Source organism: Battus philenor, unplaced genomic scaffold, assembly GCF_028537555.1.
Source record: "Battus philenor isolate CCGP_79_NKW_IND1 unplaced genomic scaffold, ilBatPhil1.0.hap1 SCAF_13, whole genome shotgun sequence".
NCBI lineage: Eukaryota > Metazoa > Arthropoda > Insecta > Lepidoptera > Papilionidae > Battus > Battus philenor.
In genome coordinates, this window is record NW_027181675.1 from 8,371,895 (window position 1) to 8,392,496 (window position 20,602).

At 29.8% G+C, this 20,602-nt stretch overlaps 3 protein-coding genes across 3 annotated transcripts; 1 reads left to right on the plus strand and 2 right to left on the minus strand.

Moving 5' to 3' along the window:
- Arf1 (ADP-ribosylation factor 1) lies at nucleotides 1–5,388 on the minus strand. Its single transcript, XM_068777074.1, has 5 exons — nucleotides 5,272–5,388; nucleotides 4,750–4,917; nucleotides 4,179–4,288; nucleotides 2,701–2,826; nucleotides 1–1,720 (listed from the first exon to the last, which is right to left on the minus strand). Exons 2-5 carry the CDS (start codon nucleotides 4,895–4,897, stop codon nucleotides 1,556–1,558), a joined length of 549 nt encoding a protein of 182 aa, XP_068633175.1. The 5' UTR covers nucleotides 4,898–4,917; nucleotides 5,272–5,388; the 3' UTR covers nucleotides 1–1,555.
- Nucleotides 5,389–6,891: 1,503 nt separating this feature from the next.
- On the plus strand, nucleotides 6,892–11,810 carry LOC137933218 (tRNA (cytosine(72)-C(5))-methyltransferase NSUN6). Its single transcript, XM_068777073.1, has 8 exons — nucleotides 6,892–6,999; nucleotides 7,736–7,931; nucleotides 8,244–8,400; nucleotides 8,674–8,881; nucleotides 9,774–10,064; nucleotides 10,199–10,380; nucleotides 10,593–10,721; nucleotides 11,395–11,810. The coding sequence occupies exons 1-7, from the start codon at nucleotides 6,892–6,894 to the stop codon at nucleotides 10,699–10,701; spliced, it is 1,251 nt and encodes a 416-aa protein (XP_068633174.1). The 3' UTR covers nucleotides 10,702–10,721; nucleotides 11,395–11,810.
- On the minus strand, nucleotides 11,747–19,003 carry LOC137933217 (cytochrome P450 9e2-like). The gene is made up of 9 exons (XM_068777072.1): nucleotides 18,558–19,003; nucleotides 17,212–17,363; nucleotides 17,013–17,136; nucleotides 16,675–16,793; nucleotides 16,134–16,312; nucleotides 15,238–15,317; nucleotides 13,588–13,803; nucleotides 12,712–12,963; nucleotides 11,747–12,147 (listed from the first exon to the last, which is right to left on the minus strand). The coding sequence occupies exons 1-9, from the start codon at nucleotides 18,820–18,822 to the stop codon at nucleotides 11,984–11,986; spliced, it is 1,551 nt and encodes a 516-aa protein (XP_068633173.1). The 5' UTR covers nucleotides 18,823–19,003; the 3' UTR covers nucleotides 11,747–11,983.
- Between the last annotated feature and the right edge of the window lie 1,599 nt (nucleotides 19,004–20,602).

Here is a 20,602-nt window from a genome sequence, read left to right on the forward strand (position 1 = left end):
TCGGTGAGGATATTTTATTCCATAATACAGCATAAGACAAACCGGAATGTCACATTTCGCTTTCTTAATAATCTCTTTTATTTCCATGAAAATAAAAAAAACGATCCATCGCACTTCCCACACTCATATTATCCTTGAATAATGTCATAACAATTTCTTCTAAATCATTATAAAACGCTAAGTTATAATTAATTGTGTATGACCAAAGAACATCAGAGCCCTGAGCAGTTCCTCTGCACAAAGAAACACTTCCTGCGCAGACACCATGGTTGTAATTGTTTAATACATATTAAAATACCTAAAACTAAAAGTAGGATCGTCATGAGAAATCAACTATAAATGCAGGTCCATCACAACAAGCCGCCCAATTACAGGAGAGTTAGCGATATGAAATGTTTCTGAAAAATACATAACAGCTTATACTACCTACTTAACTTCCGTAAAAAATAAACTATCATATTACAGTAAGTCATTCAAATAATAATTGAAATATGCACAGAATATTTTAAGCTTTTCATACAATAGGGATGAGAGAATTAGACATGATAAGGAGCTAATTGTCGGGAGGCACAGTGCAAAGTGAATAGGTTACAACCTATTGTCTAGAGCAAATGAACACGGCACTTGGCCACATGTTGTCACTGTCCTCCCGATGCAATGTGAAAGAGGCACACAGCCAAATAGCTTACCTCACGAGGCTTAAATATAATACATGAAATACTCCACTCGAAGAATGATTGCAAAACAAAGTGAATCAAGAGGCAGATTCTTCTTTTACCATACAAATTCTACTCATGACACCATACAGAACATAGCACAGCAGATGGACCAAATGAAAAATACCACATGCGGCAAATGTAATTTGGCTTTTAGCTGGTATGTTAGAAAAAGGGTATTCTGCGAAAAAAACTACTGCTAGCAGTGTATTAGTCACTAATGTTTGCTAAGAAAACTAACAGAATAATGTTGAATTAAAGTCGTATTTGTGAATTAACTTTAAATACTTTATTACGACAACTTATTCCACATTATAGTATACATATAAAACATGTTATGCTGTGATTCTTTATATCACGAATCAGCTACGAACCTATCCACATCACAATGCGCGTTAACTCTGTAAGTGTACACTGAACCACTGTTTTAGCTTTTAGTGATAATTATAAACAAAAATGTTATCCTGCAGAACTTTACACGCCATTTTGTTCCACGTCATCAGAGATCGAACAAACAACGCATCCCAAATGTGGACTCCATACCTGTGCTAAGTACAGCATGACTTGATTATCCGGGAGAAGGTTTGTACACTATTATATATTTTCCATTTTTATAATTCATGGGATTAAGTTTTAACATTACTTGAAATTAAAAACTTTGTAGTACATAAAAGTTTAGAGAGAATGCGATGCGAGTTCGGTCGCCGTGTGACGCATCATTACAAATATGAATCCGCACATAATACATTGTATTCATTTATAGCAAATAAAGTTAACATATCTTAAACCATAGTCTCTTTCAGTAATCAGATTTTTCTGTGTTGATAGCGCACATATGGTTAGCGGTTGGCATTCTTCAGCTGATTGGACAGCCAATCAAGTCCCTCGTACAGACCGTCACCTGAAGTGGCGCACGTCGCCTGGATGTACCAGTTGCGATTACGCAACGAGTGCAGACCCAGCTTGTCTGTTATTTCAGCTGCATTCATTGCGTTTGGCAGATCCTAGGCAGGGATAAACATCATATGATATCACAAAAACATAAGAAAAAAAAAAAAGGAAGTTATAAAGAAGTAAATGAATGTCTCTCCGCACTTTCTATACCCATGTAAAAAAACTCCAAGAAACATAGTGACTTTTAGCCACCAAAGAAATCCTTAACGGTTTCATAGCATAAACCATAAGTCACTGAGCATTAATTTTTTATATGCAATTAATTTAATTAATAAATTTGAAACTATGCTTTACTACCTGTAGGTAAATAAACTGTTTTTTAAACATTATACATCCTATCAACCTGAAGTATATAATAAACTTAAATTATTAACATTGTTTTTTTCCTTTAATTAAGTTTCATTAATGTTTAAGCCAGTATTTGCAAGTTACCTCTTTCAAACTATATATACTGACATTTAAACTAAACAAATCAAAGGCATAAGTTAGGATTACATAAAACTATAGGGCTGGTCATAAGCCTAATAAATGTTTCACTTCTGAACAGCCCACTTAGCCCACACTTAACACCAGGTATGATCAAATGTTAGTATTACAAAAAACTACTCATATATATCTAACTATCAATATCTCATACATTAATGTGAAACTAATATTGAGTGCCAGGGTAAGCAGTATCAAACCCAGGACGAATATTTAAAAACTCACATCCAGTGTTATTGAAATACTTTTAAGTTCAAGATGTGATTTTAGTAATAGGTTTTGAAGAAGAAATGATTTTCTTTATTGAAATGATAAACAGAAACTATTTTATGTGTAGTGAACATTAAGTACTTATATCTAGAAGTTGGGTATGTTTTTTGGTATAATTTTGTGAATATTGTGTATATATTACTATTTGTTTTATTTACTGCAATAAAATAGAACATAAACAAAAAGTAATAAAAAATGTATAACAGGTCTAATGCATGCCAAGATGCCATTAGCACCGAGATATATTTAAGAAAAATTAACAACACTAAAGCCTTACCTGTTTGTTTGCAAAAATCAATAGTACAGCATCCCGTAGCTCATCTTCACTTAACATTCGCATGAGTTCTTCACGCGCCTCGCCGATACGCTCCCGATCATTACTGTCTACTACGAAGATAAGACCCTAAAACAGAACACATTATAGTAAAATATAAACAGTAGCGTAATAGACTTTTGTTAGAAAACTTTTAATCAACAAGACAATGATGCACCGTTAGCAACATTATGAAGACAACATTTCATAATGTATCTAAAGGTTAGTAAGTATTGAAAGACATTTGAAATCTTTTAAACTTAAATGGTAATAAAATCTGAACTTATGATGATACTTTAGACAAAATATCAAGATGTCAAAAAAAGTTTTAGAATCCTAATTTATTTTCATTATTTTAGGGAAAGACTTATTTAATTTGCTTATTTAACAAAACTGAAATCTTGTTTCAATAGAAATTTCTAAGTACTGTTGTAAATTTTAATGGCAGAAAAAAAGTATCCAAACACAAAAAACAAACATAAAAAATGAAAACATTAATAAGCATGTATGTAACATATTATCAGACCAAGTTTGTAAGGAAATACAAAGTCCAGTAATAATTATTTTAAATTATTTGTAAATTTGGTTCCAATAAATATACAAATATTGTAAATAAAACTTTTGTGTGAAATTATAATACATGTAATACTAAACAAATATTATAATACTGTAACAACCAAAGTTTATAAATAAAAAAAAACCTATCATTAATTTTCTAAAAGCTAGTCTTGAGGAACAATATATATATATATATATATATATATATATATATATATATATATATATATATATATATATATATTACTTGGCAGACAATGTTGAGCAATAAAATATTTTAAAATATAATTAGGTAGGGTAAATTTGATGAGAATTCATGAAAAAAGAAGAGACGAACAACTATAAATAATGGAAATATTTTGTTAAAATTAACATATTGAAAAATTCAGTAAAAAAACCCAGCCCTAGTGTATACAAGAAATATCAACACTTCTTTTGCATCACAAATTTCTAACACTTGAAGCTTTTATATAAACTACATTATTGCTATAAAAAATCCAGAAACACAACTACCATTATTACTATAAAAAATACAGAAACACAACTACCATTATTACTCTAAAAAATACAGAAACACTAGTATTTAAAGTGATAATAATCAAAATAAATCTACAAATCGGGACACCAAAGTGAAAGTTTAAAAAAAAAGAAAATGATACAAATCAACAATCTTTTTCAATTTTTATCACAATATTATAAAAAATAATTTATTAAATGAGTAAAAGAAAATTATATGCCTCCAAGATAATAAATCATAATAACTAAATCAACAATCTAACATATGTTAATTCAATCTATCACTCAGTTGCACATAAGTATGAAGAAACATGATGATGAGTATTCTTAATTTCTCATTACGTAATAGAGTGTTAATATTTATTTACCTGTGTATTTTGGAAGTAATGCCTCCACAAGGGTCTAATTTTGTCTTGGCCACCAACATCCCACACAGTGAAACTGATGTTTTTGTACTCTACAGTTTCAACATTAAATCCTGGAATATAAGAACATTTTAAACTAAAGTAGGTACCAACAACAGTATAATAAAGTTATAAATTATCAGAACAATACTGGTGAATCATAAGCCAAGATAATTGAAAATGTTATGTAGTTAGATTTATTTAAAGTTTAAGAAATAAAATATCAGCAGTTATTAATAATATATAATCATTATTGTTTTTTAAAAGTGAAGTAAAAAAACATGAGAATTTTCAATAATGAATAATATAATAACTAAGGTTAAGAAAATTATCTATTTAAAATTGAAATGAAAACTAGTACCATATAATGCGGAAATAAATCGATTATTGTTAATATATGTTAAATTTAAAAACCAGTTTGGTAGAATAATAACTTAAGTTAATAAAATAGAATATATGTGACACACACACAAAAGGTTAAAGGCCTTTACATAATAGTTTCAAAATAAAAAAAAATATCAAAATAAATACTTACCAATAGTAGGGATTGTAGTAACAATTTCGCCTAATTTAAGTTTATATAGAATTGTAGTTTTACCAGCAGCGTCGAGACCCACCATCAATATTCTCATTTCTTTTTTGCCAAATAGGCCTTTAAATAAATTTGCAAACATATTCCCCATTTTGCAGCTTTTTAAGTCGTCTGAAAAACGTAAATTAAAGTATTAAATGTATTCTCTCTGACTCATCCGTCAGGCTGCGTTACTTTTAATCAATGATAATGACATGGCAAGTCCGACTAATAAGATGTGGATTTGTTGTACAGAAATTCTTCGAATACAATTTTAAAGTTACAAATGGAAAATACACAAAAACTAATGAAGGTAATACATTACACACAAATAAATTTTAAGAAAACTTTCAGACAAAGATTGACACCGCTGTTGATACCTCCACTGCGGTCACCACCCAGGATTTATCATAATTACTAACAATAATTATGCCTTCACAGTAATATAGATTTTGCAGTTAATTATGAATTTTACAAAATACTTACTTATTCACAAGCAAATATATGAAATATGACGGAAAACGTTACAATCCAATAAAGTCTCTACAATCCCTTGGATGTCAAAATGGCGGCGAACGTGGAAGTTGTTCGTGCCTATGCCACGTATTGGTGAAAAAGTGGCCAGTATCGAAATAGGAGTAGGTAACATGTTACTTATTGAAAAATGTAAATAAGTTTTCTATTTAATATTATAAAGTACTTATAATAAACGTATTTCCCAATTTCAATATTCTATTCAAACAATTTTTATATTGCAATACAGATATTGGCGATATTCTGTTTCTGCAGACAGTTATTTCTTTTTTTTAACACAAATATTTAAATAAGTGTTAAAATAAAGTTTAATTTTAATGATAACGTAATTAACGCAACAAACATTTGCCTTTAAAATATAATACAGACTCGTTGATCCTGTTTTCAATAATTAAAACCCTAATAAATAAAATAATAATCAGATTTAGTTTTCTTTTAGAGCTTAGAACTATCTTAATTAAGAATATCAAAGAGAATTAATTTAATTACTATACTACTTCTAATTCCCAGATATTTAAAATTTATTCCGCAGTATTTTAAATTGAGTGTGCGTTATAAAATATTTATCAATATTTTTCGTCGCAGCTGTTTGCCCGTTAGCATTTTGTTTTATGGAGCGCTTAGAGCGTTTAACCTAAACCTCTTTATTAGATAATTAATTCTTGGGCACTTTCGGCAGTCTCAGATGCGGCCGTTAATTTTAGTACCAATCTAAGAGATTTCGTTATTCAGGCAGATGCCCAATAGATTGACTATGTTTAAGAAGAATCGAGAGGAAACTTAGACCTAAACGGTGACATACTGGCTTGAGCGGTTTTTATAATAAAGTTACTTTCACTGAAGTATAATACGACCAAACATTGCCTAGCTGGCAGGTTTTATCTACGCTTTATTTCCACGTATTGGGTTTATCCAAAAGCTAATAACTACTTGATGTTCTATTATTTAAAAAAAAATATGCTAATAATTGCTGCTCATATAAGCTGTAATAAATGGTAGAGGTGTATTGAGTAGTATTTAATAATATTATTACAGAGTAATATTTCTACGATAAACAAATGGACATTTGATATTTTCAACAAAATGAGTATGTACCATTTTCAAAGGCTTTGCACATATTTTTGAAAACTATAATTACGGTTCCTTCAATTGAATACTCATAAAATTATTTATCATTGCAAAGATCTTATACACAGTAACAAAAAAAACTGTGTTAAAAAGTCACTTCCTAATTCTTAAGGGAACCAGAAACATTTTAGGAGAAATGTGAAGAAAAAGTACACAAATATTTAAATTTTAATTTAATGGTAAAAAATTCGAAATAACATAATATTGAGGTTATCATTGTGTTAGAAAAGAAGAAGTTAAAACAAAGCATAAAATATGAGATCAAGTATAAGATGGATCAATAATAATTTCTGAGTACAATCAAATACTTTTTTGTTGATTTGTTTACCATTTCTAAAAATTTTATAATTGTTTGACATTTCACGGTAGACAATATATACACATGTTCGCGAAATATGTCAAAGATTATTTGAATTGTTAGTTTAAACTCAATTTTCATAAATAATGGTTAATTTGCAAGATTGGCTAACTAATAGCCCAAATATTACAACGTTTAGAATCAATAAGTTAAAGAAATTTGATATAACATTTTTAAAAACCTATTTAGAAACTGTAAGTGAAATATAATTGATTAAAATAGGTTAAACGAAGCAATTTTTTTCATATGAACGAATCAATGAAAATTAATAATATTACGTTTAATGCAACTGTAAAATGCTAAATACTATATCCCAACTTATAATATTACATTTACTGGAGATGAATCTTTTAAAGTAAGCTATCTAGATAGGAACCACTGCTATGCAATTACAGAATTCTGGTTCGCTGACATTACAGTACAAACGTAGAGTTGAATATCAACAAAGAAGTAACTAGGTAAAAGTAGGTGGTGCGTTACAAACTAACATAACGTTAATTTAAGCTAATGACCATACATAATTGTAATGATCACATGTAATTAATCAATTTTCGCTTTTACCTTTGACTATAATTACGATGTTAATGATTTCCTCGAGTTTCTAGGTAATCAACATATCCATTGTAGCACGGCTCTGTTATGAATTCAAATCATTTATTATCCGGTAAATACTTGTCTTGTTTGTCATTCTATTTAGAAAAATCTATTACTTTACACATTTCTATTTTAGTCCTCAACATAAATGTATCTTACTATTTGAAATTCCCTACAACTTATCACAAAATTGGTTAAGATTAACTAGCTTAGAAATGGAAGAAATGTTTTACGTAGCAATGGAAATTTGAGAAAATGCATAACCGTTTTAGGAAAATTTGAAGTTATTATATGCATTGCTATTTTTAAACTGCAATTAATAAATATATATTACAGCAAAGTCAAGAATTAGGAATTAAAGTAATACCTAATATCTATATTCTGAGAGAAGATTGTTTAGTTGTTGAAAAATGGCCAAATGATTTAGTTGTAGAAAAGAGTGGCAATGAAGTAATTGTTGATGTCTTATGTGCGGCTGCTGTACTAAAAGGAGCACATGTGTTTGCACCTGGTGTTTTAGGTCTTCCAAGCAGTAAGTTAAAATCTTTGTTATCTGCATATGATGGGTTAAATAGAATGTGTAATTGATATACTTCATTGATATACACAATATGTAATATTTGAGAACACTACTACACAATATCCATCTCCCATCCTACTGCTATTCCAAACTAGTACCTGCACTCTTTAATATTGATTTTCAGATACATAGTAATTTCAACTAAAAATTAAGAAATATCTTAACTAAACCTAAAACTTTTTTTACATTTGTTAAAGAAAAACAGTTCAAAAGCTCATAAAAAACTTAAAAATTTTCTGGCTTAAATATAATTTAATATTTCAGATATTAAATTAGAAGAAAGGGTTGATGTATATGCCGATTTAGATGGTCAGTGCAAAAGAGGTCTTAAAGTAAAATATGAGGGCAGAAAACTTTATATAGGAACAGGTTTTTTAAAAATGCAAAGGTATCATTTATTTGAAAATGGTGCCCAACCTAGGTATGCAACTTACATATTAATTTGAATCAATTTATGTATTATAGGATATATATTAATAAGAATTAATTGGTTATCATAGGTTGTGCTAGTATTAATAAAATAATTATGTAATGTTACCAGCAATTGAATTCACTGGAACTAATTAAACTATGCTAAATTACCTTGTTAACAACCAATAATAATAAGACATTTCATTTTGATGTTGAACAGATAAACTCACTATATTTAGGTAATTATAGCTATGTTAAATTTCCTTATTTTACTATATTTCAGAGGCATAGCTGTTAGAATGTTGTTGCCCGCTTCAAACTTACCAGTTATTAATGAGGAAATCTATCCTGAAGGTCATATTTTATTACAAAATTTGCCATCAATAGTTGTTGGTTGGGTTATAAATGCTAAGCCTAATGAGTATATTCTTGATATGTGTGCAGCACCTGGTAATAAAACTACACATTTAGGCGAGATGTCAGATAATAAGGTAAATGTTATTTTTAAAATTTAACATATTAATCCTTGGTATATAATAAAATATTCATTTTATATGTAAATATTTTTAGTAACAATATCTGACAAACTGCCATTATTGAATATACATACAAAGATAAGAAGATAGATAGAAAGATAAATATACATACAAATATGCATACAAGTATTCATATATTCCATCAACAATTTGAGCAATATGTATATATATTTTTGTGTATAGTAATGTATGTATACCCTAAACTTCCCTCTCCTTCATGTCTTTCTTCTCCACCCAAAGGTTGTCCGGTAGAGATTGTCTTGAGCAAAATAACACCACCTCTTAAATCCCTATATAAATTGTTTCTTTTTTAGTTATTGTCTATGGTGTACAATAAAGTGTAAATAAATAAAAATTGCTAAATGTAGTTTAAAATTATACTTTAGTTAGAAATAGAGATACTTTAGAAGAAATTCCACGGTTTAATGCAGAATGTCCTCTAAAGTTTTTTCATATGTTGTAATAAAATAGGCTTACCTCTAAGCTAAAAAGTTTACACGTGAGGATTTCATAATGCAACTGGGTGACCTGGTACTGATTGATATATTCAGTACTTGTTTATGAACATTATTTGGACTTGATTTTAATTCTAAAATATAACAATTTTAAGATATGTACTTGAAAAATACAGTACATATTTAAAAAAAAAAGTTATGTAACAAAATGATATTGCTTTTCGTCTATTATATTTTTATAAAATTGAAAATAATCATATCAATTGTTTGAGTTGGGAAAATCAGTTTTGTACACTGAAATTACAATTAAATAACAATGTGAATATTGAACAGCTTTATGTTACACAAAAATAGATAATCAATGCCCTCATTCAGATATTTTTTTATTGCAGGCTTTAATTTATGCCATAGATAAGTCTGATCATAAGACTAATAGAATAATTAAGAATTTAACAGCTCATGGAATAAACTGTGTTAAAGTATTTTCTTATGATTCTGTGAAATGTTATTTCGATAGTCAAGAGGAAGAAGTAATTCAGCCGCCATTTCCATTAAATAGTTTTGACAAAGTGCTATTAGATGCTCCATGTAGTGGTTTAGGACAAAGACCCCAATTAGTGAATAAAATGTCACCGAAGATATTGCAATCATACAAATTTGTACAAAGAAAATTATTTAATGCTGTAAGTATCTGGTTGTTTTCACAATTACTTACAAGAATATAAGAATTATAATTGTACTTGATACATGTAAAGACAATTTATAATTTTTGAATGTTTTCTTAGAAATTATAATGTTAATTAAATTTTACTCCTAGGCTGTTAAGGTACTAAAAGTTAATGGAATTCTCGTCTACAGTACATGTACAATAATTGAAGAAGAAAATGAGATGATGGTTGCATGGGTGCTTGAAAAATATCCAAATCTGCAATTGGTTCCTGCAGAACCGCTTTTAGGTGGTCCAGGTTTAGCTAATTTGGGGTTGAACGATGAACAAAGGTATAATTTTGTTTATATTATTTTTATCATTACCATATACTACATTCTTATGTCATTAGTAAATTATTGATAATAATATTATTATTTACTTCATTAAATATCAAAGCATGAAATAATGGAATAAAATATTCATATTATGACTTGAATACATACATCTACCAAACATAATTCTCTGTTAGATCACACAAATAATTTAATCATTTTTATTACAGAATCATGGTACAACGTTTTGGCCCCGAAAATGATGTTCTACGGATAGCTGAAGATATTTACAAAAATAGCATAGGATTTTTTATTGCCAAATTTATTAAGACAAACTAATTAACTTTATCACAACAATGGTATGCAAACATTTATCAAAGTTATGCTTCAATTTTCTTTACGTCAACATAGAATCATCAGCCAATAACCTAATGCTAGGAATAGCCCCCCTCCCTCCATATATCATAGATTGCCACTATGGCCGGTCTTGGTTATATAATAATTACAGTGTAAGGGAAAACACTTGTGTTTCAGGTGACATTTGCATTTTCGTTACTTAAATATGCCAATGTCTTTTTGGAAATAAAACTTATTGTTACAGTAGCAGATTAAGAAACGGATTGTGCTTGTATTGGGTGTGGCTACAATAATTTAATTTTTTTCTATTAATTCAGAAAATCAATTTTGACGAAAATGTCGGTTAGACTACTGATTGACCTCTTCGAAGTTAATCGTTTGTCATAACTATCTTTTAAAATTAATAGATTGATTTAAAGAATTAGACTGTGGGTATCATTTTTTAAAGTATATGGTAGTGACATTGAAAGTTTTTGCAACTGGCAAGTTTAAATATAATTAAAAAAAAATTAATCACGGAAAAAGAACTGATGATTAATCTTTTCGGGATTTACATTAATTTGTAATATTTATTTTGTAATTATCGTTCTTGATTAGAATAAGCCGTGATGCAACAATTGTTCTTGAGAAACAGTAACAACAGAGGACATAGGTACATCAGCATTTATTTTCCAGTTTTTGTGAAGAAAGTTCGAGAACAACGTCCACGGCAGCGGTGTTCCTTCGTCAGGATAACGCCTGAGCGCACTCAGCGAAACTAACAACCAAGTATTTAACTATGGCAGGTATGTTGAATTGCTTGGTCATCCTTCTTACAGTTCCCAATTTACACCAAGCGCGTTACATCTATTCTCAAAAATAAACTAAATACTTTATGGAATACATATGCAAAATGTCGAAGAAACGGTAGATGCGTTGAAAGCCTGTGAAAGACCCTCAAAAAGCAATGGGCCAAACTTCAAACAACGGTTTTATAACATACAGGGATGTATATTGTCAAGGAGACTTGAATAAAAATGAAACATAATTTGATACTTAGTTTAATTTTCGGTATTTTAAAAACTAACAATGTCACAAAAAATAAAATTTTATCTTACCGTTTATTTTTTATCATTATTGAGTTCCTGACATTAACGCATTATACACATAATACCATTTCCCGTAAAATTAATGAGTTTTAGAGAATTCAATGAGATATTTAATTCATTGAATGTAAATTTAAAAAATATCAATAACATTTTATTTTTAAATATATTATGAACAATTATAATTTTTCTAACTTCACCCACAAACCCGAAGCAGGTTTTAATAACATTGAGTGCTTTTCTATTTTTACTGGATTCTCCGTTTTGGTACATACGGAAAACTTAAAATTTTTCAACAACGACACCATCGCTATCTTTGCCGATATCATTGCGAAACGCATTCCTGAAAATATAAGGAGCTTCTTTAGTTATTCACTCATATATTTAATTACAGAATATTATTGATTATACATGAGGCACATGTCCAGCATTGGACGTCTTACGACTGAAATGATAATGATGATGACCACATAAGAAAAAAACATTATATGAAAATTAAAATGCTAGCTTATTGTGTCTTTTTATGCAATAATGGTTATTTAGTGATATGTTCAGAGATCAAATATAAGTTCCATCACTAGCCAACATTTTAATATCAAAAGCCATATTTTTAAATGTAACCAAATTACAACTCAATATTCATTCGAATTCTTCATGAATAAAAATTCATAATTTATGGAAAATGAAATAATTTGACAATAAAAGAATTTATTGCATGGTATGAAGTGATGATTAATATATCCTCCATTTTTTTTAATGAAAAAGTGTATTTCTGGATCAATCCAACACTTCATCTTCGGCTAAATATGTATCCAAATATAACAAGATATAGTCATATAATACAAATATTTTCGTTCAAATAACAGAATCAGATTATCCATAAAGTTTTACATAACAATTTCCTCACCGATGCAGTTTCTGGGTCCAGCGCCAAAAGCCAAATATAAGTGAGAAGGCCTATCCTTTTTTTCTTCTCCCATAAATCTCTCAGGCCTAAATTTATTTGGTTCTGGATATATGTCAGAATCCATATGAATGCCATAAATAGGAATACCAATTACTTCGCCTTTTTTTATTGTAATATTAGTCCCAGGCAGGACATAATCCTTGTTACATTTCCTCTCTACTCTAGCTAGTGGTGGGTGCAATCGTAATGTTTCTGAAATAAAAGAGCAATATGTAAATAAATAATTTTCGTGCAGCATTGACTGATAGGCGACTACTACTGCAACTTTTTAAGTAAAACTAAGGATTTTTTTCCCGAAAGAATTTTTTAACATGTACAAATGAACTGCCTAGAATTTAAAAACACCAAAACTAAGTGAAGACAAGAAAGACCGTGGAGTAACTATTGTAAAAAAAAATTAATAACATGTTTACATCGAGGTACCTTTTTCAAAAGGTGCCCAAGTATCTACATGTACCTTATTTTATTATTTTTAACATAATCTCGCTAAATGGTTTTTCTTCAATGTTTTTGCTGCTGCTTGGTTTTTTGATGTATCTTGTTCAAGAAATATACAAAGATACACATTACATTTAAGACAGAATCAAGACAAGAATACGCTAAATTATTTGATAAAACATATTTCGTAAATACCCTAGGTTTGCACGGTAATGCATTTATTCATGGGAATTAAATTATTTTGTCGAACCTGTCTTTATTAATTATAATTTTTTTACTTTTTGAAAACGGATTTGTTACACGTTCTAAGTTCTAGAACAAATAATATTTACGGGAGCAGTAAGGCTAAAAATACCAAAATATATTAAGTAAGTGTACCTAACAAAAATCCTTCAAGATATGTGAGTTCCGTTAATAACTCGTACGAAATTTCCTTTCCGTCTGTAATTTCACAAATATGTTTACGGAGTTTCTCTTGAAGATCTAGATTAAGTGCCAGTGTGTGAATTCCAAAGGACAAAAGTGTGCTGGATGTTTCATATCCAGCTATGAGGAAGAGAAACGATTGCGCATCAATGGTGTCTTCGTCCAAATCTGTCAAAATAAAAGAAATATTATTGACACAAATTTTAAATGGTTATTTTTTTACAATCGTATTTATGTAAGCAAATGAATAAGGCAAGTGACTGATATTGGGCGCAAAAGATTGTAAATACATTTTAAATATAGCATATCAGCGAAATGATCATCCGATTATGTTACGATCTATGGCATTCACATATGGGTCTACGACCTTCACAAGTGTTTGATACATTTTTTTTAAATAGAAGGCAGGTAAATAGGAAAAATCAACACAAGTGCCAAGGAAAGTGTCCGCACCGTGAAAACGACTTATGAATATTGAAATTTTCCTCACATGTAAAAGCATTTTTACACGTTATTACTAAATAATGTGATAAGTTGTGCATTTTCTGGTATCAACTTTGCCCAGTGAATATAGAATATTACTATGAATAGAAATCATTTTGTAGTCCACTAAGAAATATGAGCAAGAATAAATTTATCCCATAAATCCTTTAGTTCGTTCTTGTGATCAATTGTTTCAACTAAATATTGATTGTTAAAATGTAGTGTTGAATTCTATAGATTTGTCATTAATGATAATAATCCATTCATATGCACCTATGAACAACGGTTAGACCTATATAAATAAATATCGGTTGTAAAATTCATTAGATATAGAACAGATGGCCGAGAGCCTTGTATTATTGGAAGAATTAGAATCCTGTGTATTTAGCCACACATACACACAAAACAGGAATTTGTGTGTATATGTGAATTTTTACCGGCTAAATGGCATAATCATGATTTTGTGCAAATGAACCTAGATACGAAAGCCAGGAGTGTTGAATTTGCACGTCGAATAAATTTGATAAAGGTTTTTTGCCCCTTTGTATTTGCAGCTCTACAAGTGTCGCGGTGAAAGAGCGATGAAACGGGACCTGTATACATCAATTTAGCTCTGGATCCTGAAAGATATTCATTTGGTTTAGGAGACCGCTAAGCAAGAAGATTTAACTACCTAAGCGCTTATAGTACTACCACTGTATCAAGTCTTAGGAAAGCGACGATATGACGTCGTCCATCGATACTCGAGGGTGCCTGAAAGAAACGAACCACTGCTTCAACGGTGGCCAGTGTATTATAAATGATGACCAAATGTCCAAATAAGACGTTGAAGTAATAATTTCTTGTAAAGTATTGAATAAACGGTTTTGTTACGATTGCTTAATTACATATACCATTTACGGTTTATATTAAAACTTAATACATTGAGTAATTAACAATAATTGCATGTAATAATGTTTAATCGTACTTACAATACTGTTGATGATAAAGTGCGCGGTACAAGTGATTTATTATCATTTAGATAACAACCTTAATTCATTTGTTATCAAACAAGTTGTGTGCAGTTAATTTAGTGTGTATTATTAAGATATATATATGATGTATAACAAATATACTTACGTATAACCTCATTCGTCTTTTCGGCTATCTCTTTTTCTTTGTTCGCAGCTTCTATTATCAATTGTAAGAAGTCTCCTTGTCTGTAATTTACTGCTTATTTTAAGACTGGCGTGTTAGAAGAATTAACAACAAATGCATTGTGCAATAATGTTACGCAATAACGTAGATTATTTTCCAAAGTCTATTCTTACATAAACAGTACATACAGCAGGTAGTTGGAAAAAAGAAGCCTAAAGTTATTATTAATAAGATATTATGGTAGGGATTTCAAAATGTTAAGGTTCAACTTTGTAAATATGTATCAGAATATCATTTATACAGAATCATTGACCATACGTGTAAAAGGTTTAAAGGAGTGACTGAATAGCTCATTTGTCAGTAAGAAAAGAACCAATATTTAGCCACTTCACGCACTTTGGCGGTGGCGGTTGTGTGATTCGCATTGTTTGACGCATACGCATTTATCAGCGGGCTGGCGGGCGGTGCATTTTGTTGCACGACTACCACTGCATGTGCGGAAGTGGCTAAATATTGATTCTTTTCTTACTTAGGATGGACTTCCGCAAGGTAACGCCTGATCCCATTAAATATTAAAGTTCATTTGTCAAACACTTTGTATGAAGTGATTACTTTGAAATATGTTACAATTATTTATTTTTTCTAGTGAAATACGATAGGCCTATTACTTCTGGCAATACGGTCTGCAGAGATAGTAAATAATAATAAATATTGTCATTGCGTTCTTTATTATTCCTAAAACCTTTGACTTTTGGATAGGGTGTACTATACATTAATTAACAGCAAATGAGCTATACATTAACGCTTTTAAAGCTTTCATATCATAACGAAATACCCTGTATATCTCTGGTTATCATATACGCAGTTATTATTCTTACTTGGATTCGGCTTTTCTTCTTTCAGCTTTAGTGATTTTTAAAATTTTCACTAATTCCGCAGCGGCTTCCGGATTCAAAAATGATAAATTGAAATATTTCATCATTTTCGGCATAATCATGACAAAAACCAACAATATTATCTTTCTAGTGGTGGATAAATAGCCAAACTGTTCAGCTAACTGTAAATAAATATCATAATTTACGTACTGTAATATACTGCAGTGGATAAAAGTATTAAATAAGAAATTTTAAATATTTGATCGAGAATGTTCTATTCGTAATATTAGCTATTGCAAGTCTTGGTTTTTGGATCGAATGCAAAGTTATAATGAGTTATAAGAATGCGAAGCTGTTGGCATAACTAGTCTTCATGTATAATGTTATTTCTTCGAACTAACTTCCCCTAAAAAGAAATTTTGGTGGTCTCGTTTCTATGTTAAAAAAATCGGAAGTAGCTTTAAGGTTTTAATATAGGTTATCAAGGTGTAAATAAATATTTTAACGTATTTCAATTTGCCGTAATAAGATGAAGATTTTATACCTTAACAAAATGTGCGTTTTCATCAGTCAAGGCGTCAGTTTTGATGCCAAATGCACATGAACCTATTACTTCCAATGTAAAATGTCCGATTAAATCTTTCATTTCAACGTCACAGTTATCTGTAAAAAATGATGTTTAGTATATATTATTTATTTCAAAAGGTAAACTTCCTTTAGATACTTAATTACTTCATCGTATATTGAGGGCTAGAAATAATGTGAATTTATTTGTTTTAAAATTTAAATTACTTTAAAAGCCCCTTTGGTATTTAACTGCATTTGATATCCTTGGCATCGGCATGTACAAATACGCTATATATAATATAAAAGAAAATTTACCGTATTGATGAAGAAATTTCACCATTTGATCTGAACTTTGCTGAATTAGTGGTAGCATGTTTTTAAGACGGGCAGAACTGAAAGACGGTGTAATAGCGCTGCGAACCATTTTCCATTCTGTTCCCTTTAGAAAAAGCAATACTTATAAATATAACAATCATTTATTAATACAAACAAACGTAGTACTAAAAACAAATACCGTTAAGTTTAGTAGGAAACGTTTTAGATATCTTGGCTCATTACTCTCTAATGAAAGCCGATCAACGAAATGCTCAAAATCACGGATTGTTACAGCTTTGATAAGTTCTGGATCAAAGATATACAGAGTCGGTCTACGTCCTTCAAATATGCCTGCAAAAATGCATCAGATATTAATACACAATAAATTACACTTTTGTTTCTAAATAAATTATTGCATCATAAGCTTCAAAAGCTCAATGAGTACAACTCCATGATTTCAATTCAGCAGGATCGGGCCTCTTGTCACACATCTAACTCCAGCATGGAAGTTTTACTAAATATATTCGTAAATAAAAGGCATATCGGAGAGGAGTGACACTGAGTGGCCACCAAGCGGTACAAATTTATCGCCTTTATGATTTTGTTATGTTTATATCAACTCACTCTTAGGTCACTCTTTTAAATCACGTGTTAAATTAAATCAAAACAATCTAGAAGAAATAACGGCAGTTTCAACAGCTCGAATATGCGGGCGTGTTTTTAAAAACCTTCAGTGTGAATTGGAAGAATTTTACCGTAAACTTGGACGATGTGTATTTCAAACAGTATATTTATATTTCTTCCTTTGTTTAATAAAAAATATATATTCGTCAAAACGCAAATTATTTTATGTTATTTTCAAAATTTAACTTTGTAATGGCTCGCCCTTCTTTTTTCAAAAAATCAAAATAGTTTAAAACGAAACTGTATGTTACTTGTAAAAATTCGCGGTTTTTATAATTATTAGCGCGTTAGCAATGTATCATTGTCTCCGAATTACAAAATATAATAAAATTGTAGCAACTTCAAAATTTAGATTGTTTTGTTGACTTATAAAGAGCGTTCTTTCATAATTTAAAAGTTTTGTGCAGTGGTAACCTAGTAGTACAGGATTGCTACTTTTCACAAATAAGTTTCCAGAGGATGGGCAGCAGCGTCCTCTACGTACCATAATATAACATTGTGATTACAAATCTGCCTGCCAAGCGTGGCGATTAATTGTACTTCCCTCCATAGATATTTTTGGGGGAGGTCTTTGCCTCGCAATGGGCGTCTATGGAATGAAACGACGACGAAGAATTCAGAAATAATACCGGTCTTAATTATCAATGAGTAAATTTATTATTAAAATACAAATTATAACAGTAAAATACCACAGCCATAACATTAGTCTTTTTTTTCTTTCAAATAAGTCACTTCAAATCTTTAAAAACATTACACAAGTGGTATTTTACCGTGCGAAAGTAATAAATAAAGAATGAAGTATAACGTTTAAGATTTAATTTATATGAGTTTATATATTTAATTACGCTTAATGTTACTTACCACCGTAGGGTTTTCCTTTAAAATAATTGTACACATATAATTGGTATTCATGGAATGACATCTGTTTCGAGACACGTTTCCACACACTACCCACAAATATAGTAGGCTTAATGTAACTGATACCTTTATCTTCAAAAAATCGGTATGTATACGTAGCATAATAATATACAGCAAATACTAAAGTAATAAATGACAACAACTTCCAATCATTTAAAATATAAGTTGCTATATTCTTTATTGTATCGAAATACATATTAATAAACATTATAAAACGTAGTTACAATAAATGTCAGTCACCATATAAATTTATGGCACTAAAGCACATCAAACAATTATTTAATATTATACTATAGTCACAACAGTACCGTACGAAGTTAATGTCGCGAGTAACGGGTCGCGAGCATACAACTGAACCTGCAACATAATTAAGACGTCCGGCGATCCTCTCCTACCTATCATTAAACAGTGACTGAATGATGCAAAACTCAACTGCAACGTTTATCACATAAATAGTTATAGGTGTAAAAACTTTAAAGTAGCGAATGTATAGTTCATTTGTCAGCCAAAAGCTTTTAAGATTTTACACCTTTTTCCAATTACTCTGTATAAAGTGATTACTCTGAAATACATTATATATTTTTTATTGGAATGCGACAAGACAAAAACTGACAATACAAGGCCTGCAGTCAGATATGAACTATAATTAATTTCATATCTAATTCAAAATCAAAATTCTAATTTTGAAGGTTATCTTACTACATTATTATGTTTTTTATTCATTTCTGAAACAATGATCCTTTGTATAGGCTGTACCAAACATAAATTGGCAGCATACATTCACATCTTTAAAGATTTTTATATCTTTAACCATTCATTCTGTGTATTATAATACAAAACTAAAAGGTCATTACTGTTTTGTGTAGGAGTAGACATTTATGTTAGAGTATATAAAAATATGTACATATGAACATATTTAGTTAAACTAAAGAGTAAAAAAACTTAATTTTTTTATTCCGCATTGAACACATGGAGCAATATTATGTAATTATAATTTTTCTAATAACTTATTTTTTGATTGTGTATTGTTTTCCAGGTTATTGACGATCTTAATAGTTGTAATTTTTAGCCCTTCTACTTTTTTAAATAAAAAGATTATTATTAAGAAAGGGTTCACAATTTTTTTTAAGTTAAATTGATAATGTCGAATTACGTTGTTACTATAACTATAACTTTGAATAAGATTACGCTGAAGTAACTCAAGCATTACGATAGTTTAACACTGATTTCGCGATGTCTATTGGTACTGGGAAACTGGAAAGCATACAAAACGTAAAGAATGAGGTTTTAAAAAAAGTAGCTACTCAGACAGACTTGTTGCACGCCGATTAAAACCTGTCTGCATTCAGTTATCAAAATTTTTGGGAGGTACAGTTACTTTATACAATTTGGGAGATACATGCGACAGGAATTCCGATTAACCAATTCAGCTGGTACAATAATGAATTTGCTAGGCCTTTTGCTTCTAGCAGGTCATTAAGAAGACAGAGTATTTAGTGAATCTTGTGCGACCAGACAAAGAGTTCCTAAATGGGGATTTCTGTTAGGACTTATTACCCATTTAACTTTTCAATTCATCCGTGCCAGAAAGGGCAGAATTTAGACTTAATCATCAATCATTCAACCTATCATTGTTCTTGACTTGCTACTATTACTATTACTTTAATCCGATATATAGTTAGAGCTAAAAGTGAATGTAGAGAACATCGCCTTAATGATGGGTGACGACAATTTTCGCCCATTCTTCCTGTCCTTTGCTCGCAGGGTGGCAGGCAATGCAATTGATAAGAATAAAACCGAGTAGGAACAGAAACAAGAAATGAAATAAAAAAGCATGTAAACGATTTCAACAAAATAAATAGAAATGTATGTCAAATTATGTATAGAATTGATATGTATTAATAATGATAAAAATAAAATGAAAGAACAAAATAAATAAATAAAATAAATGTACTTAGCCACCTTAGATTAAGAAGATGATGGAAGAA

What these genes read in the sequence shown, in the direction of transcription:
- Arf1 (XM_068777074.1), bottom strand. Translation starts at nt 4,897, where the DNA reads ATGGGGAATATGTTTGCAAATTTATTTAAAGGCCTATTTGGCAAAAAA. An exon ending in TACTACAATCCCTACTATTG is followed by an intron (nt 4,289 to 4,749) that starts GTAAGTATTTAT and finishes CTTATATTCCAG; the next exon opens with GATTTAATGTTGAAACTGTA. An exon ending in ATTACTTCCAAAATACACAG is followed by an intron (nt 2,827 to 4,178) that starts GTAAATAAATAT and finishes GTTCTGTTTTAG; the next exon opens with GGTCTTATCTTCGTAGTAGA.
- LOC137933218 (XM_068777073.1), top strand. Translation starts at nt 6,892, where the DNA reads ATGGTTAATTTGCAAGATTGGCTAACTAATAGCCCAAATATTACAACG. An exon ending in TAAAAACCTATTTAGAAACT is followed by an intron (nt 7,000 to 7,735) that starts GTAAGTGAAATA and finishes TATATATTACAG; the next exon opens with CAAAGTCAAGAATTAGGAAT. An exon ending in TGTTTTAGGTCTTCCAAGCA is followed by an intron (nt 7,932 to 8,243) that starts GTAAGTTAAAAT and finishes TTAATATTTCAG; the next exon opens with ATATTAAATTAGAAGAAAGG.
- LOC137933217 (XM_068777072.1), bottom strand. Translation starts at nt 18,822, where the DNA reads ATGTTTATTAATATGTATTTCGATACAATAAAGAATATAGCAACTTAT. An exon ending in GTTTCCTACTAAACTTAACG is followed by an intron (nt 17,137 to 17,211) that starts GTATTTGTTTTT and finishes CTTTTTCTAAAG; the next exon opens with GGAACAGAATGGAAAATGGT. An exon ending in AAAGACGAATGAGGTTATAC is followed by an intron (nt 13,804 to 15,237) that starts GTAAGTATATTT and finishes TTATTTTGACAG; the next exon opens with ATTTGGACGAAGACACCATT.